Source organism: Ochotona princeps, chromosome 11 (assembly GCF_030435755.1).
Source record: "Ochotona princeps isolate mOchPri1 chromosome 11, mOchPri1.hap1, whole genome shotgun sequence".
In the NCBI taxonomy this organism is placed as follows: Eukaryota; Metazoa; Chordata; class Mammalia; order Lagomorpha; family Ochotonidae; genus Ochotona; species Ochotona princeps.
This window is the reverse complement of record NC_080842.1, coordinates 4,843,185-4,865,182: the sequence shown is the minus strand read 5'-3', so window position 1 is coordinate 4,865,182 and position 21,998 is coordinate 4,843,185. Positions and strand designations below refer to the sequence as shown.

Here is a 21,998-nt window from a genome sequence, read left to right as displayed (position 1 = left end):
TGTTCTCCCTTCTGGGTAGGAGGGCCCCAACTACTTACCCTGGCATCTAGCTCTTCCTACATGCGTCAGCAGGGAGATAAATTAGAAGCAGAATAGCTGGGACTTGAACCAGTATAGGATGCTGGCATTGAAGCTGGTGCCTTAACTTACTACACCATAACCTTGAACCCTGAAATCTTCTTCGTCTTTTTTTTTAAAGACTTATTTATTTTTTGTTGGAAAGTCAGATTTATACAGAGAGACAGAAAGATGTTCCATCTGCTGATTCACTCCACAAGTGGCCACAATGGCTGGACCTAAGCCAATTCGAAGCCAGGAGCCAGGAGCTTTTTCAGGGTTTCCAATGTGGGTGCTGGATCCCAAGGCTTTGGCCCATCCTGTATGGCTCCTGGCTTCAGATCAGCTCAGCTCTGGCCATTGTGGCCAGTTGGAGAGTGAACCAGTGACCGGAACATCTTCCGTGCTGTATCTCCTTCTCGCTATAAATCTGCCTTTCCAATAAAAATAAATCTTTAAAAACTATTACCTTCATATTTGCTTAAATGTAATTTGAAATTAATATATACAACAGGATAATAGTAACCCCACTATGCTTTGTTTCTACATTAAACATAGTGAGAAAAGTGTTGTAAAGTGTTCATTTTAAGGAAATTATGTAACAGCCAATTTAGAAAAATTAAATACTTTAGGCCCTAGCATGGTAGCCTAGTGGCTGAAGTCCTTCACCCTGCATACACTAGGATCCCAAATGGGCACTGGTTCATGTCCCGGCTGCTCCAGTTTCCTTCCAGCTCCCTGCTTGTGGCCTAGGAAAGCAGAGAAGGATGGCCCAAAGCCTTAGGACCCTGCACCTGTACAGGAGACCCAGAAGAGGCTTCAGGCTCCTGGCTTCCGATCGGCTCAGCTCCAGATTTTGTGGCCACTTGGGGAGTGAACCAGTGAATGGAAGATATTTCTCTGACTGTCTTCCTCTCTATATATCTGATTGCAATTTTTTTTAAAAAATGAATAAACCTTTTTGTAAATAAAAGGGCAGAAGACTATCCAAAGATGATGTCCAAATGGCCAGTAAACATTTGACAAGTTTCTTTCGGTTTATGGTTAACAACTGAACCTTTTGTTTCTGTGTATTTAGTGACTCTAGTGAATTATCTGTGCGTCTTGTCTGTATCTTACAGAATTATGTGTTCTTATACTTGTTCAGTATTTTGAAATTACTTCTAATATAAGTGACACATAAAACACGTTGTTATAACTACAATTGTGGTTCAAGCCGATGGTCATCACTCTTAATTGCAGGCCTCTCCCTTGGTTCCAGGCCTCACAGTGCAGTCCTTGGTATGAATTTGGTGTGTAACCCTATAAGCCTTTTTATGTGTGTCCGTATAACATGTTTTGTATGTGTTATAGTAAAATATTTTGAACTGTTCTCTGCAGGAACTCTTTTTTTTGTGAAACAGATCCATTAGGGTTAGTTGATTTAATCTTGTGCTGTTGAGTGGCTTGCAGCTGTTTGCCACTAAACACAGCGCTGCTGTCAGCCCCTTTGACAGGGCCAGGTCTTCCCTCACGTGCAAATCACTAGTGGAAATTCTAAGCCATAGGAAAGAAGCTTTTCAAGTTTTAAGATGTATTGCCTGGTCCTTTCTAAATTCAACACAGCAGAATATACGATATCTGTTTCCTCATGCCTTGTCAACATCTTGTGTAATTCAGCTCTGGTGTTTGTTGTCACATGCCTTGTTTGATTGATACTTGTCTGATTACTAGTGAAGAGCATCTTTTCCTATTTTTTGTTAATCTTTCTTCTGCCTGTAAATTACATGTTCAGAAACTGGATTTTCACACCCCTTACTTTTGCAAATACATTGTGTCTCTTTTCTCTGCACGTGAACTGTTTTATAGTCCTTGCTTATTTCTGTTGCATGTTTTGCTACATTTGTCTTGACTTGCTGCTCTTTTCTATTTCTATCATAATTGGCATTGTTTTTTCTCCTTTAAATATTTGACAGATTTGTCTGTGGAACCATCTGGGCCTGAAATGTTCTTTGTTGGAAGGTTTTTCAATGATGTTCTCAATTTCTGTTAATAGTTTATAGAACTAGTCACATTCTGGGCTTCTTTTTGTGTTCCTGTTAGTGGGCTCTGTGTTTCTAGGAATCTGTCGATTCATCTAACTTTTCAAATTCATTGGGAATACTTGATGGTATACTTTAACCTTTTTTTTAAAGATTTTATTTATTTTTATTGGAAAATCAAATATACAGAGAGGAGGAGAGAGAGAGAGGAAGATCTTCCATCTGCTGATTCACTCCCCAAGTGACCGCAACAGCCAGTGCTGCTGCGCCAATCCAAACCTAGGAGCCAGGAGCTTCTCCTGGGTCTCCCACGCAGGTGCGAGGTCCCAAGGCCTTGGGCCATCCACCTCTTTCCCAGGCCACAAGCAGGGAGCTGGAAGGGAAGTGGAGCTGCCAGGATTAGAACTGGCACCCATGAGGCCTCCCAGCGCATACAAGGTGAAGGACTTTAGCCACTAAGCTACCGTGATGGGACCTAATTTTTTTTTAGATATATATATATATATTTTTTAAAGACAAAAGTGTGAACTACCTCTTTCATTTGCTGGTTCACTCCCTTAATGACCAGTACTGGGCCAGCATGATGCCAGAAGCTCCATCTAGTTCTCTGACGTGGGTGCAGCAGGGAGCCCAGGCATTGGAGCCAGCGTGCACTGCTTTCCCAGGCACGTGAAGAAGGAGCTGGATCAGAAGTGGAGCAGAAACCATGGTTCACATCAGTTTCATGTGGGATGCTCGCACTGCAGGGACAGCCTCACCCTCACCTGCTGTTCCATAGCCGCTGTCCTGAGTGTTAACTTTTTCACTTCATTCTAGAAGCACGTTTTCACACAGTATAGAAATCTCACTTGGTAGTTATTTTCCTTCATCTGTTTGTAGATAAGTTCCATTGTTCCTTCAGTGTCTGTCTTTCAGTCAGCCCTCTCAAAGTAATTGTCTTTCGTATGGGAAATTTCAAAGATTTTGTTTGTCCTTGATTTTTTACAGGTCAAATATAGAGACCCAGTCATACTTTTGTACCTTGTGCATTACAATTATGAGTTTTTGTTTAGTGGTTTTTTTTTTTTCCCATCCCGAAATCCTCAGTGATTCTATCTAGCGGAATCTTTCCTTTGTAATTGCTTTTATTTATTCTTACAGGGAAGAACTCACCTCTCACTCTTCTCCAGAGTTGAAAATTTACTGTTCTGAGTTTTCTGTGAAAGTGACTTTGGAAATTCAGATTGTCTTAGTGTTGTATCTCCCACTGACAATGATTCCAGCAAGATTTGTAAAACCCTTGAACACAGCCATCTGTGTGAACTGCCGTTCTCCTGTGTGAAATTCTTAGGTGTCCTAGGAGAGGCCCCTGCAGAAGCAGCTCTGATGGCTTGCTTCCATCCGCTTTGACTCTCTTCCTCACCCACATTCCAGGACAGCACCCCTGTTTCTCCTGCAAGATGTCCGGAAAGGATGTGAAGCGCTGTTCTGTGGGTGCCTGTGGGAAATTCTACCATGAAGCCTGTGTCCGCAAATTCCCCACTGCCATCTTTGAGTCCAAAGGATTCCGCTGTCCCCAGCACTGCTGCTCTGCCTGCTGCGTGGAGAAAGACATCCACAAAGCGAGTAAAGGTAAAATGGGGCTAGCGGAAGGTGCTCCACCTTGAGCCGTGGTGTCGTGGGTTTCAGGGCAGTAGCAATGCATGCAGCACGTACATCTTTATAAACAATCTCAAGCATTCTCTCCCCCTGTTTATCCGTAGGTTTACACGTTCAGCCACAATGCATAGCGTGTTAAGTAAAGACCTACATAGAGGCCAGTGATTAAGCCTTTACTCGGAGTGGCAGCATCCCATAGTGGAATTTCAGTCTAAGTTCCCGCTGCTTCTCTTCCATTCCCGCTCCCTGCTCATGGGCCTGGGAAGGAGCATATGGTGGCCCAAGTTGCTGCCGCCCATATGGTTGACCCAGCTGGAGTTCCTGGCTTTAGCCTGACCCGGAGCTGGCTGTTACAGCCATTTGATGGTGGAGCTCTCTTTCGTATGCTATTTCTTCCTCTCTCTGTTACCTGCCTTTAATTGAAGAAGGACGGAAGGGATGGAGGGAATCTTTTAAAGAAAAGTCCCTTGGGCAGGTGGCACGTAAGATATCACCGTCTCAATAGCATTGGATCAGAAAACTTTCTTTGTATGATGTCTAGATTACACAAACGAAACGATGAGTAAGCCTGCATTTATTTGAAAAAAAAATTATTTGTTTTCATTTAAAAGACTTCACGGAGTTCCTCCATCTACTGGCTACAACAGCTGGACCTGAGCAGATCTGAAACCAGGAGCTGCTTCTGGATCCCAAGGCTTTGGGCCATCTTCCACTGCTTTCCCAGGCCACAAGCAGGGAGCTGGATGGGAAGTGGAGCAGCTGGGACATAAACCTGTGCCTACATGGGATGCTGTTGCCACAGGTAGAAGACCAGCCTACACCTCAGATTAAGGACCACGTATATTTGGGGTGACAGAGATAGACTGGTGAAGAAGAAAATGTTTTTCTTTCAGGAATGGCATTGGGTGGCCACCCGGAACAGTGCAGCTACACCAGTCTCATTTCATGTTCAGCTGATGCCTTGTCTGTAGAATCCCCTTCTGATTTGTCTTTGAACAGGCCGCATGATGAAGTGTCTGCGGTGTCCCGTTGCCTACCACTCTGGAGATGCTTGTGTCGCGGCCGGAAGCATGTTTGTGTCCTCCTACATTCTCATCTGTAGTAATCATTCCAAACGGAGCAGCAGTTCTTCTGCTGTAAATGTAGGCTTTTGTTTCGTTTGTGCCAGAGGTGAGTTCATTGACATATTTCCAGAATAAAATAGAGTCTCGCCGTTGGAGATCCCAGGCCATCCAGTGCTGAACTGACCTGTTAGGTCTGAGAGCAATGAGCATGCCCAGTTCCCAGTCCTTCGGTGTCCTTAAAAACTCACATTACTGGTGTAGGAGTTCTTCTGCAAGTCTGCAGTCTCATAAGGAGTAGTCACTTCCTGTCTGCTCTGCAAACAGGTCTTTTATTCAGCATAGATCCTTCCCATGTCCTGTGCTGTAACCCAGACCTTTCAGCCCATCACGATTTCCCTTGGAAGGCAAGGCTGGTGCATCTACTTCTCAGTGGTTTGTGGTGTAGTTCATCATATACTGTGGTGTGGAATGAGGTAGGCATCATGGGACGCAGCAAGCCAGCAGGTCAGGCTTTCTTATATGCCAGCTGTTGATCCTCAGATAAACAAGCAACTGATCAGCTATGTTAAATAGAACTCTTTCTTAAACCAACTGATCCTCCCAACACTGCTTTTTTTTTTTTTTTTAAGATTTATTTATTTATTTTATTACATAGTCCAATATACAGAGAGGAGGAGAGACAGAGGGAAAGATCTTCTGTCCGATGATTCACTTCCCAGGTGACTGCAATGACTGGTGCTGTGCCGACCCAAAGCCGGGAACCTGGAACCTCTTCCGGGTCTCCCACGCGGGTGCAGGGTCCCAAGGCTTTGGGCCGTCCTCGACTGCCTTCCCAGGCCACAGGCAGGGAGCTGGATGGGAAGTGGAGCTGCTGGGATTAGAACCCACTCCCATATGGGATCCCGGCGCATTCAAGGCGAGGACTTTAGCTGCTAGGCCACCATGCTGGGCCCCCAACACTGCTTTTAATAAAAGTTTTCTGTTTGACAAGTTTCAAAGGCATATCAGGCCTATGGGATTATATTTAGACTATACTGAGGATGAAAGTAGATTTTTTTTTTCAGTTGCTTTTTGTTTTTCCACCCCCTTCCTTGGGAAAGTTACTTTAATTTGGTGAAAATTTCATAAAAATACATTTAAAATAGTTTTAGGTGGAGTGATAAATTTTTATTTTGCTTTTGCATCTCTCATTTTAAAAAATACCTTGGAGGAGGTAGGCAGTGAGTAACTAACTGGGTGATAATCCTCCTGGGACCAGCAAGGTCCATCAGAGCAGCCTGGGCTCTGCAGGCATGGGGGCTGGCTGCCCTCCTCCGGGGACACTGGTGACTTTCTTCTGCCGTGATACCCACAGGAGGAGGTTTGAAGTGTCTCATAGTTTGTTATAACTGATACCAAAAAGGATCTCAGAGGGCAAATGATTAACAACAAAGAAATGGTCAGTACACCAATCTCCTTTCCTCTTCCATACGAACGTCATGGGTGAGGACAGCATGAAGCCTCTTGGTGCTTTGTAGATCCTTCCATTCTGCCATCTCTCGTCTCCTCTGCTGCCAGGATGTAAGTGTGCAGAGCTCAGCCAACAGTGTACATAGCAAGTTTATATAACTATTCGTGTTGATATACTTGGATGCCAACTTTATCAACTTAAGACTTAAAACCAACTAGTACCAGTGGATTAACCAGTATGTTCTTTTGATCTGTGTCATGCAATAATTGGGATTACGCTGAAACGTATTTTTAGTGTAAGACAGCTAGAGAATGTTCTACCCATGGAAACTCTAGCCACTCTGTTAGTTGTAATATGTAAGTCTTGATGAAAGACTTAATGGTACTGTAAATGGGGCCAAGAGGCAAGGGAGTCCTGCTTTAACAGAACGTGCATGTCCCTTGTCAATTCGACAGTTATTCTGAATGTTTGTGATCATATGCCAGTGCCTAGTTAGGCATTATTTAATTCTTATATACATAGATTGAAGTTACCTTGTTTTAAAGAGGCTTAACTTAAATTAAAAACCTGTACACGAAAAGGAGTCACTAATTTATGTTTTGTTTATTGGAAATTTTAGCTCATTTTGCTTGTCTCTTGCCTTGTAACAGTATTTTTCATGCTACATGGGATTTTTCTCTAGTTCCTTGGTTATTGGCTATTTGAAATCTTTGCACAAGTTTGTGAGTCTTTACAGACTGGGGTCTGCGGAAATCATGTTCGATGCGTTTTGAGACCAAGAGAGTGTTAGCTCTCCCTGCGCCGCCTGCCTGTGAGGGGTGTATTCCAGAGCCCTCTTCCGTCTGGGGCAGGGATCCGGAACTGTTTTTTGACCAAGGGCCATTTGGATATTTATCATTTCCTTTATGGGCTCTACTAAATTAGCAACTTAAAACTTGGTCTTCTGTTAATGTATTGAATTTTGAGTTCTGCATTTTGAGTTGGGATGGACCAAATGATTTGTAGATTTTACACAGTCTGTGAACCAGGCATTCCCCACCCTGATTCAATAAGTTACTTAACATGCTGTGCCTTTCCTTGTAATGGGACTTAAAGTGGAGAATGTAGGTTAGGATTTTCTTTTCTTTTTGACATACTAACAGCAGATTACTTTGTGTATTGGATTCCTCCAACTCTGTTTGACAGTGTTTGAATAGATTTTACAGTGGCTTTAAGAAATTATTTCCCTCCTTTCTATGGATAAGAATACTAAAGCAAGATTACATAATTCACCTAAAGGTCACAGAAATTAACTGGAGGAGATAGCCTTTTTGCCTGATCTTTGTTATTTAAGAGCTAATGTTTTTCAGCTATGCCATGTCGCTCTATTAAATGTATGAAAGTCATTTTGAGGGGCAGGCATTCCGTATTAAAGTCCCTGGGTTCAGTTCCCAACTCTGGCTCCTGACGCCGGCTTCCTGTCAGTGCAGACCAAGGGAGACGGCCATGATGGCCCAAGTTGTTGAGTTCCTGCCATCAACGTGGAGACATGGAGTGTGTTCCACAACTTCTGGGAGTATGTGTGGTCTCTCAGCCTCATAAATAAACTTCTAAAAAAAGGTGTTTTTAAAGAAATCTGTTTTGACATTACACAGTTGCCTGAGAATGGTCTTAGCACCAGTTTCCAGGTTTCTTCTATCTGGACCAAAAGTATTTCTCAATCCCGTATCTGTGCAGGTTAGCGTTCATATAGACAGTAATGAGAAAAGTAGATGGTTAACCCTTTAAAACAAAGCTCTTCCACCAACCCCTGCAGAATGTTCTCTAAATGAAACTACTACTATCATGAATTACAGTGTGAATCCTGGATTATTAAAAACTGAACAGTTATCAAGAGAGGTTTTCCCAGCTCCCAGCTCTCTGGGTTTAGCAGAGTCCTGCTGCAGTATGGTCTTCTCGGGCTGGAGCAGGAGGGCAGGAGGAGAGACCGGAGGGCACGGTTGAGCCCGGTGCATCCTGTCCTTGCCTCCAGTTAGAGGAAGTGTGTTTGAGAAACCAAAGCTGTTAATCACAGTAGACCATGGCAGGGAAAGTTAAAGTGGTTTGCATCGCTTCAGAAAATTGCAATTCACTTAAGTCACGAGCCATAGTAAGAAAAGTTTCATCTTTTGGCACAGAAAGCTAGAATTTATTGAAATGTTTCTCAGGATATGAATGGGGAAGAAGACTCAGTTCTACCTCTGTGTGCTACTTGATTTATTGAAGGTGTATCAGGGCCCAGGGCCTACTATGCTTTGTAAATGAGTCTTATTCATAGCTAGTAAGTGTTGTCATTGTGTCCCTTGGGTCGTCATCTTAGGCCTTGTAAGTGTGACGGAATGAAGCTTTGTTTTCCTTAGACGTCTTCATTGGGACTCCAGATTCGGAGTTTCTCCTCTGCAGTGTGCAGGTTTCCACGTAGAGATAAGGCATTGAATAGCTCAGACTCCTTCAGGCACTGTTAAACATTCCTGTCGGATCCTTCTTTTTCTTTAGACTCTCTTGTCCCCTGTTCCCCTGTCCCCCAGCTTTGAAGCACAGCTGCACAGTAGGTGTTGGTTTACTTTTCCTCATGGAATCATGGGTAGTTTCATTGCAGCTCATCTCTTTCTGTTTGTTTCGTATAGGGCTGATAGTTCAGGACCATTCAGACCCCATGTTCAGTTCATATGCCTATAAGTCCCACTACCTTCTGAATGAATCAAACCGTGCTGAGTTGATGAAATTACCTATGATTCCTTCTTCGTCAGCTTCCAAAAAGAAATGTGAGAAAGGTAATAATCACAATAGTTTAAGTTTTATTTTTGCATTTCCTTTTTTTTTTCCTCAAAATGAAGGGGGGACGTGTCTGCCTGTCAAGCACCATCTGTTGCTCTTGGTAAACTCTGCCTTGTTGGTTGTGACTGTGTCTTCATCTGGCTGCAAAATCGTTAAAAAGGGCTTAAAATAATTCCATTACTACAAATTTTTACTTAAATCTTGAATGAATTTTCACTCATTTTTTTTATGTAGGTTATCAAAGTAGAAAGAATAGGGTGCTGTTCACTCTAGCAGAATATTTCTCTATCCTTTGCCTGATCTGGGACTATCACTTGTGTTAAAACAGGGTAGAAAGAGTCTGAGCTGTCACTCTGTGTAACAAGATAGATGGAAATAAAAGCATTGATTCTAAAAAGTTGGATTTTGGATTAATTCTATCATTTTGTTAAGATGCCGTAAAAGCACCTTGGAGGGAGGGGTTATTATCCCATAGGGAATGGTCAGTGCCCGTGGGAAGGTGAGACCTTGGCCTGTGTACATCCGGGTTCTGATCAGCTGAGGGCCAGGTGCAGGATCTTCATTCACAGCTGATATTCCTGAGATAGACACATATGGATAGATATACCGGGTGCATCTTTTTTCCTGCTTTGTGTTGCCTGTTTGATGTATTTGCTTTTGGTCAGACATCTGAAGTGGCAACTCTGGTTGGAAGAAAGTATAAGTACGCTAGTTGATTGAAAACATTGGAATGTGAGTACGTACACCTGTTTTCCATTGGAATGTGAGAACGTCACCTTATTGGTGTTACTGCTTGCTTCCAAAACAAAGATGGACCTCAGTCCAATTGAGTTGATAGATCTAATTAGTTTACCTGAAGCATTTTAGGAGATATTTTTCTGCTGGCACCTTTATAAAATTAGATTAATTATGGCTGACTTTGTGTGCGGTACTCATTATTAACCTTGACATGAACTGAAATTATTTTGAGCCCTCTGTTCGCTTTAGCTTGAACCATCTTTCTCTTGTATCCCAAAGCAGTTTTCTCACATAGCACCAACATGAGTCATATTTTTTTCTATTCCCCTGTGTATTTTCAACATCTTTATCATGACGATTTTCACTGATGATTCCTGCTCTGTATTTCCTCTGAAATTAAGACTTAAAGTCAAGAAGTGTTCTATTATGTTGACTCTAAGGATGATCCACCTGACCTCCGTGGCCGTGCTGGTCATCATGGGTTCTGTAGAGCTGTTTGCAGACAGCATACTGCATGCCAACCGCTCCTCTCATGGAAAACGAACAACTTTGGGCTTTGAGTCTACAGAACTTCCTCTCTACGTAGAGTGCTCAGGCATTTAATGTCTACATTGAAAAGTTGACCCAGTGAATCCATACTGAGATCTGCAGCCAAAGAACGTTCTGATAATTGAAGTTAGCAGAGGAAATACAGCAATTTAACTCATCGCTGAATGTGTATGGATTTTCTTTTTGTTTTTATGTTAACCAGTTAGCAGTTTGGAAGTCTCCATAGGGGCATGATTTTCTAGATAATTGATAGCAAGCCCACAGAAGGTTGGAGCTGAAATTGGTAAAATTGCATTCAGAGCTCTTAACCCTTTACTTTGAGACCATAAATCTCAGCACACTCATGTGTTATAGACCGGATTTTCTGAAGATTTTTCTTTTTTGCACTAAATGCCTTTAAAACATTTCATCTTGAGCGTTTAATGGTCTTAGAAAGTTGTGGAAGTGTGCATCAGGAATGTCCTAAACCCCCACCCCACCAGATCTGTTGACTTCTTTGTATTTAAAAGTATTGTTTTGTCTGTCACACCTCTTGTGGTCTCAGTAAGAAGTCATTTTGTGCATTTAAAGAAGAAAGTTTGCTAGGCAACTTGGAGGGAGCTCCCCGGGAAGGGTGCCTGCCACTCCAGCCATCACTTGGCTTTGTGCTATAGAGCAGTGGTCTCAGTGCAAAGTCAGGACGGGCTGTGTAAGCCAAGCTTTGGGACGATTTCAGGAAGTCTAACAGAATCACACGTTTTGTGCAAAATAAGACTGTGTGAGTTTCTTTATATTTGGCTCTGATTTTAACGATTTGTCATATGGCACTAGTCTTGTTATTGATCAGAATCTCTGACAGTATCTGAAATTGTTACTTTCTCAACGCAGATCTTTTTAATTTTGGAGGTTGCTAAAATAGTTGAAGACGTGGATTCTTACACAAGGAGAAATTGACGCTTGATGATGGAAAAGTTACAAACCACTGCTGTATAGCTTGTTTGGTTTCCTTTATTTTCACTGAAAAGGAAATGATTATCTAATCACCAATTTGAGAATCCTCATTACTTTTTCTTTTTTTTTTTTTTTTTTTACATTCTTTTATGGAAAGACAAAAACTACTGATGAAGCTGCTGGCTCTTTTCGTTCTGGTTGATATTATCATGAAGGGATTTAGTTGACTATGGCACTGGATTGAAATACAAAGAACTGTTGCTTGCTTCGCTGGGAAGGGCCCCTTGAACAGCCTTGCCCTCCGCCTGCTCAGCCTCAGGATTGTGTGCAGCTAATCTTTCAGATGCTGAGAGCTTTCTCTGCTCAGGCAATGGCTCCAGAGCTCACGTTGGGGAGGAGTGGAGGCCAGTGAGGTCTTTGACACTCCCCAAGAGCTCTTGAGTTCTAGCCACTAAAGCCACGAAAAATAATCAGAGCGCTCCTTCCCTTTCTATTTTAATCCATCGCTATAGGTAGGACTCCATCCCTTTGTCCTTTTCCCCCAGTCTGAGTCAGAGCTAACATGCCTGTAAAGACAGCATTCCTGACTTGCCCGGTGATTGAGGCTGTTTGTTTGTTTCAAGGTGGAAGATTGCTCTGCTGTGAGTCGTGTCCCGCCTCCTTCCACCCAGAGTGCCTGAGCATAGACATGCCCGAAGGCTGCTGGAACTGTAACGACTGCAAAGCCGGCAAGAAGCTGCATTACAAGCAGATTGTGTGGGTCAAGTTGGGAAACTACAGGCAAGTTTTCTCAGGCACACAGAGGAAGTATGCAGTCATTGTTGAGGCCGAGTTCTGAATCTGGGTGTAGGGCGGCTAAGAGGTGGACACACCTGCCTCCTTGAAAAGGGAAGAGAAAGGAAACGTGTTTGCGACTGGAGCTTTAGGGGATTGGGAAAGTGATGTCATGGTTGAGTCTGTTCCTTGAAATCCATTGATTGTTCTTTATTAATCTCTGAAAGTTATTCTACACCAATTAAACTATTTAGATTTTGGAATGAAAGATCACGTGGACAGTGAAGGTAATCTTTTCTTTGTGGCTTTGTTAGATTTGTATTGATTTTTAATAAGATTGAGTTTCTATCTTGGCCAGAATAGCTTTCTTTATCCTGAATCTGGTCCATTCAATTATAGCTAGAAGCATTAAACGATGTGTGAAGAATGAGAAAGCTCAAAGATTATTGTATCAAGATGCCTTAATCACTTAAGGGAGTAAAGTAAGTAATATATGTGATTGCCATTATTTTAATAAAACTCTCCTTTAAGACTTTAAGTTTTTATTGAATTGGTATATTGATATATTTATAAAACTACATTTGGAGGCAAGTATTTGTCATTTTTCTAAGAAAATAAATACAACTGGGGCCAGCATTCATTGCCCCAGCACAAGTTCAAGTCCCGGCTGCTCCACTTTCCATCCAGCTCCTTGCTTGTGGCCTGGAAAAGCAGCCAAGGACAGCTCAAAACCTTTGGACCGTGCACCCGTGTGGGAGACCCAGAAGAAGTTCCTGGCTTCAAACTACCCTGGACATTATAGCCATTTTTGGAGTGAACCAGCAGGTGGAAGATTCTCATCTCTGTCTCTGTTTCTCCTTGTCTTCCTCGTTCTCTCTAACTCTGCCTTTCAAATAAATAAATAAATCTTTAAAAAAAACTGAAAAGAAATATTATAATAAAACAAGCCAGGAGGGCCCGACACAGTGGCCTAACAGCTAAAGTCCTCACCTTGAACGCACCGGGATCCCATTTGGGTGCCAATTCTCATCCCAGCAGCCCTGCTTCCCATCCAGCTCCCTGCTTAAGGCTTGGGAGGGCAATCGAGGATGGCCCAAGGCCTTTAGACCCTCCACCCACATGGGAAACCCTGAAGAGGCTCTTGGCTCCTGGCTTTGGATTGACTCAGCCTTTGTGGTCATTTGGGGAGTGAATCATCGGGCAGAAGATCTTCCTCTCTGTCTCTCTCCTCTCTGTATATCTGACTTTGCAATAAAAATAAATATTAAAAAAAAGAAAGAAAGAATAGGCACTTTAAGGTGTAGCTATTTAATCTTGTAGGCCAAGTCCTATTTCACAATAGCTGGGTTTAGTCCCTGACTGTGGCTGCTAGGTCCAGCTTGTTGTTGTTGCAGACCTGGAACTACCTCTCACATGAGAGACTCGAATCACACTCAACCCTGGTCAATACACACGGCTGGGGACTCTGTCTGTGTGTCTCACTCTTTCTCTTGGTTTTGTTTTTGCTTAGTAAGAGAATCAGTATTACACAGAGAGGGAGATGGAGAGAAAGGGCTTTGATCTGCCACCTCCCTTCCCAGATGGCTGCAGTGACTGGGGCCTGGCTGGGCTGAAGCCAGGAGCCAAGTTTCTTCTGGGTCTCGCGGGTGGGGGGCTGAGGCACAGATACTCTGCGCTGTGATCCGCTGCCTTCCCAGGCACATGATCCAGGAGCTGAAGCAGAAGTGGAGCCCCAGGACTCACACAGGTGTCACAGGCAGCAATGCCAGCCCCTCCGCTCTATTTTTTTTTAAGCAGCAAGACTAGAATTGTGACTAAAATACCCTTACATAAAATGGCAGGTGTATTATAATTTTTCTAAGAAAACTGCTGCTGTTTTCTCAGGTTCAGATGGCTTGCTTCCCTATCTAACTGTAGAGACTTCACGTTCAGCTGGAATCAGTGGCATTGAGGTCGAGAAAAGGTTCTCCTCTTGTTGTTTTGTTTTGTTTTAAACATAGAATTGCCAGCCTATATATAAGTCCTAAAGAACGATTTCACAGATTGATTTATTCATTTTAGTTGAAAGCAGATTTATAGAGAGGAAGCTGGAGATGTTGCATCCGCTGGTTCACTTCCCAAATGGCCACAATGGCTGGAGCTGAGCTGACCCAAAACCAGGAGCCAGGAGCTTCTTCAGGATCTCCTATACAGATGCAAGTGCCCAAGCACTTGGGCCATCCGCTGCTGCTTTTCCAGGCCATAAACAAGGAGCTGGATCAGAAGTAGAGCACCTGAGACATGAATTGGCTCCCATATGGGATGCTGGCGCCTCAGAGGACTAGTTTGCTGAGCCTCGGTGCCAGCCCCTCAGTTTGAATACAAACTTTCATACTATGGTGGGAAGATATAAAACTCAAAACCAAATGTCAAACTGAGAGCAGGTATCTGGTGTTAGACCTTGATTAAGAAGATAAAAGTTCCTTCACGGAAAAGAGGACGAAGAAATGAAGTCAAACAGCAAATAGAAAGCAGAACAACAAATAGAAAATAAACGGGGACTGTGCCAGGCCCTATACTTGCAAGTACACACAAGAATCTGGTCTAGGATCACCTCAGACAAAATTTCTTTGGGGATCTCCCCAATCGGATTGCCAGACTCAGAACCCTAACTATGAAAAGACAAAGGATAGAATAAATTGATCAACTACCCCAGCCATATGTTGGCAATGAAAAACTGGGCAAACGGAGACTCTTCGTGGACTATGTCAATCAGTGGATTCTTCAGCGACCTCATCGTGCTTGGAGTGCCCAGATTAGCAGCAATTCAAAACTGGTGAACTGTCAAAACCGCTTGAGCAAGACTCTCGGAGCGTGCCCCACATCAGGGACCTGGGGTGGGTGGGAGACTGGGTGGGGCTTCTCCCTTTACCCCAGATACAGGAAAAAAAATGTGGAAATAATAGTCTCACCTACTTTCCTGTAGCCCTTGAACCTGTTTGCCCTAATTAACTATGAAAAGATTGTCAAAAATAAAGAAAAAATGGAGTAAAAAAGAGAGAGAGAGAGAGAAATACAACTTCAGAGTTACTAGCATCACATGATTATCCGCTGATTTCACAATAAAATAAAGACTGCTCGGGCCCGGCGGCATGGCCCAGCAGCTAAAGTCCTCATCTTGAACGCACCGGGATGCAGTATGGGCACCGGTTCTAATCCCGGCAGCTCCACTTCCCATCCAGCTCCCTGCCTGTGGCCTGGGAAAGCAGTCGAGGACGGCCCAGAGCATTGGGACCCTGCACCTGCATGAGAGACCTGGAGGAAGTTCCTGACTCCTGGCTTTGGATCAGCTCAGCACTGGCCATTGCGGTCACTTGGGGAGTGAACCATCGGATGGAAGATCTTCCTCTCTGTCTCTCCTCCTCTCTATATATCTGCCTTTCCAATAAAAATAAATAAATCTTTAAAAAATAATAAAATAAATAAATCTTTAAAAAAAATAATAATAATAATAAAATAAAGACTCCTCAAAAAAAAAAAAGAACATGGAAAAATGCTCAGCATCACTAAAAAGAAACAGACATTAAAATACAGAGGCTTCCCCCCCCGCCCCCAGCAGATTGATGAAGGCTTAACGTGGCCAGTGAGGACATGGAGCAGTGATGCCCCCTGGAAAGTGGTCAGCTGGTGCCCGCCCTGCGGCCCTTGCACGGCCTGCACAGGGTGTCTGCAGGGGTACTGGGAGTGCCGTCGGCAGCTGCGCAAGAGTGCGGTGAGGCAGACGCTCTGCACCGGGAGGGTTTCTCACATACATTACTGTGTGTCCGTTTCCCACAGCACCCTGAAGCCAGTGGAAATGCAGATTTTTCCTTGTAGAGTGGGAGGATCTCCATGGTACACAGTTGGAAATCCAGAAGCACGCTAATATATAGCCTGTATCTTACATGTGTGTAATTTTCAACAGCTGGAGTTCTATGTGCATTATGCTTCTAGCGCCTGGAAAGCATTTACGTGTAATTTCCTAGTTTCAGGATTGGCGCCTACTGGGAAGTGTGTTTGCTTTTCTGTTATGCGTTCCTTTAGAGGCTTCTTTTTCTTTTCAACATTTATTTATTTTTGTTGGAAACGCAGAGTTACAGAGAAGAGGAGAGACAGGAAGATCATCCATATGATGATTCACTCCCCAAGTGACCACAACAGCCGGAGCTGAGCCGATCTGAAGCCAGAAGCCAAGAGCTTTTCCAGGTCTCCCACACGGGTGCAGGGTCTCAAGGCTTTGTGCCGTCCTCAGCTTTTTTCCCAGGCCACAGGCAGCGAGCTAGATGGGAAGTGGGGCTGCTGGGACACAAACCAGCGCCCGTATGGGATCCCAGCAAGTGTAAGGTGAGGACTTCAGCTGCTGGGCTACTGTGCTGGGCCCTAGACCTTTATTTTTTAATTTTGCTGATGGTAGACTTAGTTGTGCACACCTCAGGAATAGCAGACTGATTTGTAATGTTTAAAAGAAGCACATACCACTCTCATCATTTAAAACATGTACGCCTGGGGCCCTGCGCGGTAGCGTAACGGCTTAAGTCCTCATCTTGCACATGCTAGGATCCCATGTGGGTGCTGGTTCCTCTCACAGTGGCCTCACCTCCTGTCCAGCTCCCTGCCTGTGGCCTGGGAAAGCCGTCGAGGATGGCCCAAAGCCTTGGGACCCTGCAACCCATGTGGGAGACCCAGAACAGGCTCCTGGCTCCTGGTTATGGATCGGCTCAGCTCCAGCCATTGTGAACTCTTGGGTAATGAATCAACGGATGGAAGATCTTCCTCTCTGTCTCTCCTGCTCTCTGTATATCTGACTTGCCAGCCAAAATTTTAAAAATCTTAAAAAAAAAAAAAGACATTTGCCTTTCTGGGACTAGAAAAGGTACATAATTCAGTTGATAAGACAGTTTGATTAATTGAATTACTGTTTAAGGAAGCCAAACCAGTTTTCCAGTGCAGTTCACAGCACCACAAGATTTTATACCTAGGGCCCGGCGTGGCCTAGCGGCTAAAGTCCTCGCCTTGAAAGCCCCGGGATCTCATATGGGCTCCGGTTCTAATCCCGGCAGCTCCACTTCCCATCCAGCTCCCTGCTTGTGTCCTGGGAAAGCAGTTGAGGACTGCCCAAGGCTTTGGGACCCTGCACCCACGTGGGAGACCCGGAAGAGGTTCCTGGTTCCCGGCATCGGATTGGTGCGTCTCGGCCCCTTGCGGCTCACTTGGGGAGTGAATCGTCGGATGGAAGATCTTCCTCTCTGTCTCTCCTCTCTGTATATCTGGCTTTCCAATAATAATAAAATATTAAAAAAAAAAAGATTTTATACCTAGATCAGATTATTGTGTGTTTTAGAAACACATCCATCCATGATTGTGATCTTAATTTCCCCCACCCCTGCAGCTTTCTTTTCTTTCTTTCTGTTTTTATTTGAAAAGCAGAATAATGGAGAGCTGGAGGAAAGGGCTCCCGTCCACTGGTTGAGTCTCCTAACAGCCCAGCACTGCGTTGGGTCACGCCAGAACCAGGAGCCTGACACTTCTCCTGGGCTTCCCGGGTGGCTGACAGATGCAAGCACGCGGGTTCTTCTGCAGCGTTTTCCGGGCACGTTAACAAGGAGCTGGATAGGAAGCAGAGTAGCTGGGACTGAGAGCAGTAATCCAGTGTGAGCTGCTGACAGCATGAATGCCAGCCTAACGTGCTGCAACACAATGGCAACTCTGAACTAACGGCTTTTGTTGTTTGGTTGGTTGGTTGGTTGGTTTCTGGTTTTTTCTATTTTTAAGATTTTTTTTTTTTTTAAGATTTATTCCATTTTTATTACAAAGTCAGATATACTGAGAGGAAGAGAGACAGAGAGGAAGTGGAGCTGCCGGGATCAGAGCCAGCGGCCATATGGGATCAAGGCGAGGACCTTAGCCACTAGGCCACGCTGCCGAGCCCAAGATTTATTTATTTTTATTGGAAAGGCAGATATACAGAGAGGAGGAGAGACAGAGAGGAAGATCTTCCATCCAGTGATTCACTCCCCAAGTGACCACAACAGCTGGAGCTGAGCCAATCCAAAGCCAGGAGCCAGGAGCTTCTTCCTGGTCTCCCACACAGGTGCAGGGTCCCAAGGCTTTGGGCCATCCTCGACGGCTTTCCCAGGCCACAGGCAGGGAGCTGGACGGGAAGCGGGGCTGCCGGGATTAGAACCGGCGCCCAAATGGGATCCTGGTGCGTTCAAGGCAAGGACTTTAACCACTACACTGTTGTGCCTGAGCCAAGATTTATTTTGTTAATTTGAAAGGCAGTTTTTGGAGGAGGAAAAAACAAAAGTAGAGAAAGAAACAGAAAAACCTTCTACCCACTGAATTACTCCCCAAATGAACACAGTGACTGAAACTGGGCAAATCCAAGGCCAGAGGCAGAAGCTTCTTATAAATCTCCCATGCAGGTGCGGGGTCCCAAGGTGCTGGGCCGTCCTCGACTGCTTTCCTAGGCCACCTGCAGGGAGCTGGATGGGAAGTGGAGCAGCCGGGATATGAGCTGGTGCCCATACGGGATCTGGCAGAGGCAAGGCAAGGATTTACCCACCAGGCCATGGCACCAGACCTCCCCAGGTTCCTGAATCTTGGATGACACCTTCCGAGCCATGCTCTGCAGTGTCAATCGAGAGTCCAGCCACGTCACCATTTGTCTCATCGACGGTGTGATTTTTTGTCTGGTACTTATATTAGGCATGTGGAGAAGAGGACCCTGAGAAGTGTGTCTGCTTTTCCGTCTGGTCCTAGAGTGGCTCACAGAAGGGTCGCCGGCCCTCAGTTCCCCCCAAGGCCTGCTGTAAAAACTGCTTGGAATTGTCCATGCAGCCTGCAGATGACAGGACACTGGGCAGTCCCAGTGGCATCCTGCACCCAGCCCGTGTTTACTGTCATCTAGGATGAATTAGGTTCTGTAGTGGCAGCTGATAAGACCTAACGCATTTTGACCAAGAGATATGGAGCCTGGTTGATGTGAGATTAAGAAAATGCTGAGTTGAATGTATAGCATCCGTTTGTTCTCAACATGATTTTCTTAGCTACCAGAAGCAAACTTTTTTGCCTTGAAATACAATCTTGCATTAAGTATGTCACATTTGGTAGAAAACATGACTTTTCCAGGATCCAATTCTGGTTTGAAATTTAACAGGTGGCACCACGGTTCTCATCTTGGATAGTGCTGTTTGCCCGTCATAACTTGATTTTCTGGGTTTATGCAAGCATCAGATGTTCTTAAAGAAAGAAACCAGGTCAGTTCAGGGCCTGCTTTGCTGAGTCTCTACTCCTTATTTTGCCCACTAATATGTTAAGTAATAAATAATGTGATTTTGGTGGATTAGGGATAAAGCAGGGTATGTTGTGTTCTGAAGATCTAGGCAGTAGGAGCACTGTGCAGAACCCCCTGTTGACTCCTTCAAATCCTGTGAGGACTAGCAGCATGTAGCATCTTGGGTCTGAAACTGCTTTTGTTTACAGATGGTGGCCTGCAGAGATCTGCAACCCCAGGTCTGTGCCCCTCAACATCCAGGGACTGAAACACGACCTGGGGGACTTCCCTGTGTTCTTCTTTGGATCCCATGACTACTACTGGGTGCACCAGGGCCGAGTCTTCCCATACGTGGAAGGAGACCGAAGCTTTGCTGAGGGACAGACCAGCATCAACAAGACCTTCAAGAAAGGTATGCCGGGGGCGAGCTACAGCTGCAGAGCTGAGCCCTCGGCCTGCATGTCAGCTTGCGTGGGACTCGTTTTTGGTATTAGACACTCTGCCCCAGGTGCTTGCATCCTGCGGTCGTGTTACTCCCAGGTCCCCATGTGCTGTGTGTGAAAGTAGTTCCAGCAGTGATGCCTCCGAAGGCAGACATTGTTCTGGGAATGGTGATATAAAATCCCCTTTCCACAGAGGAAAGGGAATCCTCCCATGAACAGCCTCACCAGTGCTTTTGCTGTGAGTTGCTGGGAAGTTTGGCGTCATGAATAAAAACAGGCTGAGCCTCTGTCAAGTGCAAGGTGTAGCGCTGCTCTCAGGTCCCCACACACGTCTCTGGTCCCTGCAGCTGGGCCTCTTTGCTGCGGCTGTGGCACATGCAGGCTGGCACATGCAGGCAGGATTCTGGTAGCACACACAGGCTGGGTTCTGGTAGCACATGCAGGCTGGCAAATGCAGGCGGGTTTCTGCCTCCCCTGCTTGTAGATGGCCCTTTCCAGAACGGCAGGTGCGGAACCTCAGGCAGGCTGCTGAAGCCATTGCCCTGACAGGACCTGTCTGCTTTTTGGTATTTATCTGCTCTCTTTGGTCTTGTTGGCAGCACTGGAAGAAGCTGCAAAACGTTTCCAGGAACTGAAAGCACAGAGGGAAAGTAAGGAAGCACTGGAGATTGAAAAAAATTCAAGAAAACCACCTCCGTACAAACACATCAAGGTGAGTCAGCCTGAAAACACGGTGTTTCCTGGATCAGATAAAGCATGCTCCCCTCCTTTCTGACTCAGGAAAACCTTGGTCTTTATCACCGGAATTCTAGCCAGCATGCAGCGCTTCCGCTGGAACCGTTGTTAGGTGTCACGGCTGCTGTGCTGTGTGGAACAGGCCTCTGATAAGGCCCTTCTGACCTTGGATCAGTACAACATGCTCCCCAGAGTATCCCGCAGGGAAATGAGGGCATAGTCAGGGCTCCTCAGACAGATGGGCTTCCCCGTTTCCATCTGAGATATCTCCATCAGCCAGGGGAAGGAGGACAACGCAGGATAAACAAGGAAGAATTCACATCCAGTTCTGATGGACTTGTCAGCTGAGGAAGAGAGCTGATATATTGCTGGCTCATTCATGGGGAAGTTGAGGCATGGAGCCTTTGTCAAGAGTCGCACTACGAGGCAGGAGCAGTACTGACGCAGCGTGCAGGCGCTCGTGTTGGATCACTTACCTCTGCCTGCCTCCCTTTTTGGCTGTGCTTGCATTCTCCAGGCCAACAAAGTCATCGGGAAGGTACAGATCCAAGTCGCTGACCTGTCGGAGATCCCCCGCTGTAACTGCAAGCCCGCCGACGAGAACCCGTGTGGCCTGGAGTCCCAGTGCCTCAACAGGATGTTGCAGTACGAGTGCCACCCACAGGTGTGCCCGGCTGGAGAGCGTTGTCAGAACCAGTGCTTCACGAAGAGGCTCTACCCTGACGCCGAGATCATCAAGACCGAGCGAAGAGGATGGGGCCTCAGGACCAAGAGGAGCATTAAGAAGGTAGGCCGGGAGGTGGGCAGTGGGCTGCTGGGAGACGACACACAGGAGCTGACACAACTCCAGGCTGCTTTGGTAGGGTATAATTTTAGGGACAGAAATATGATGGGATTTATGGCCCTGTATTGAGACTTTCCCTGTTGAGTGACACCTCTTGAGCAGAGATATGCCAGCAGGAAGAGAATAATAAAATGCACATAACCATGGAGCTCTGTGATCATTCCTAAAAAGGAGAAGGGACTCTGGTAATTTTCTCTTTGACTTTTTTATTTGTTATTCTTGTAAGATTTATTTATTTTTATTAGAAAGGGAGATTTATAGAGAGAAGAAGAGACAAAGAAAACTCTTCCATCTACTAGTTCACTCCCCAAGTGGCCGCTTGGGCCGGAGCTGAACTGATCTGAGGACAGGAGCTCGGAGCCCCTTCTGGGTCTCCCATATGAGTGCAGGGTCCCAAGGCTTTGGTCCGTCCTCGACTGCTTTCCCAGACCACAAGCAGGGAGCTGGATGGGAAGTGGAGCAGACAGGATACTACCCAGTGCCCATATGGGATCCCGGCATGTATGGAGTGAGGATTTAACCACTGATCTATCACACTCAATTTTACTTTCTAGATAAAATGACTAGAAAGTTTTCATGAAAGCAAAGTAGCAAAGTGAAACAATGTATTCTAAGGGGTGTGTATTGTGGCACAAAGGCTTAAGGCACCACTTGCAATGCCAGCA

At 45.1% G+C, this 21,998-nt stretch overlaps 1 protein-coding gene across 1 annotated transcript in view; it reads left to right on the top strand.

Moving 5' to 3' along the window:
- Positions 1 to 21,998, top strand: part of NSD3 (nuclear receptor binding SET domain protein 3) — a 93,748-nt gene that overhangs the window by 58,439 nt on the left and 13,311 nt on the right. Inside the window, exons 13-18 of the mRNA XM_058669780.1 lie at positions 3,492 to 3,689; positions 4,716 to 4,886; positions 11,867 to 12,023; positions 19,521 to 19,723; positions 20,354 to 20,466; positions 21,007 to 21,276. Coding sequence (XP_058525763.1) covers positions 3,492 to 3,689; positions 4,716 to 4,886; positions 11,867 to 12,023; positions 19,521 to 19,723; positions 20,354 to 20,466; positions 21,007 to 21,276 — 1,112 coding nt within the window. The remainder of the gene's footprint in view (positions 1 to 3,491; positions 3,690 to 4,715; positions 4,887 to 11,866; positions 12,024 to 19,520; positions 19,724 to 20,353; positions 20,467 to 21,006; positions 21,277 to 21,998) is intronic.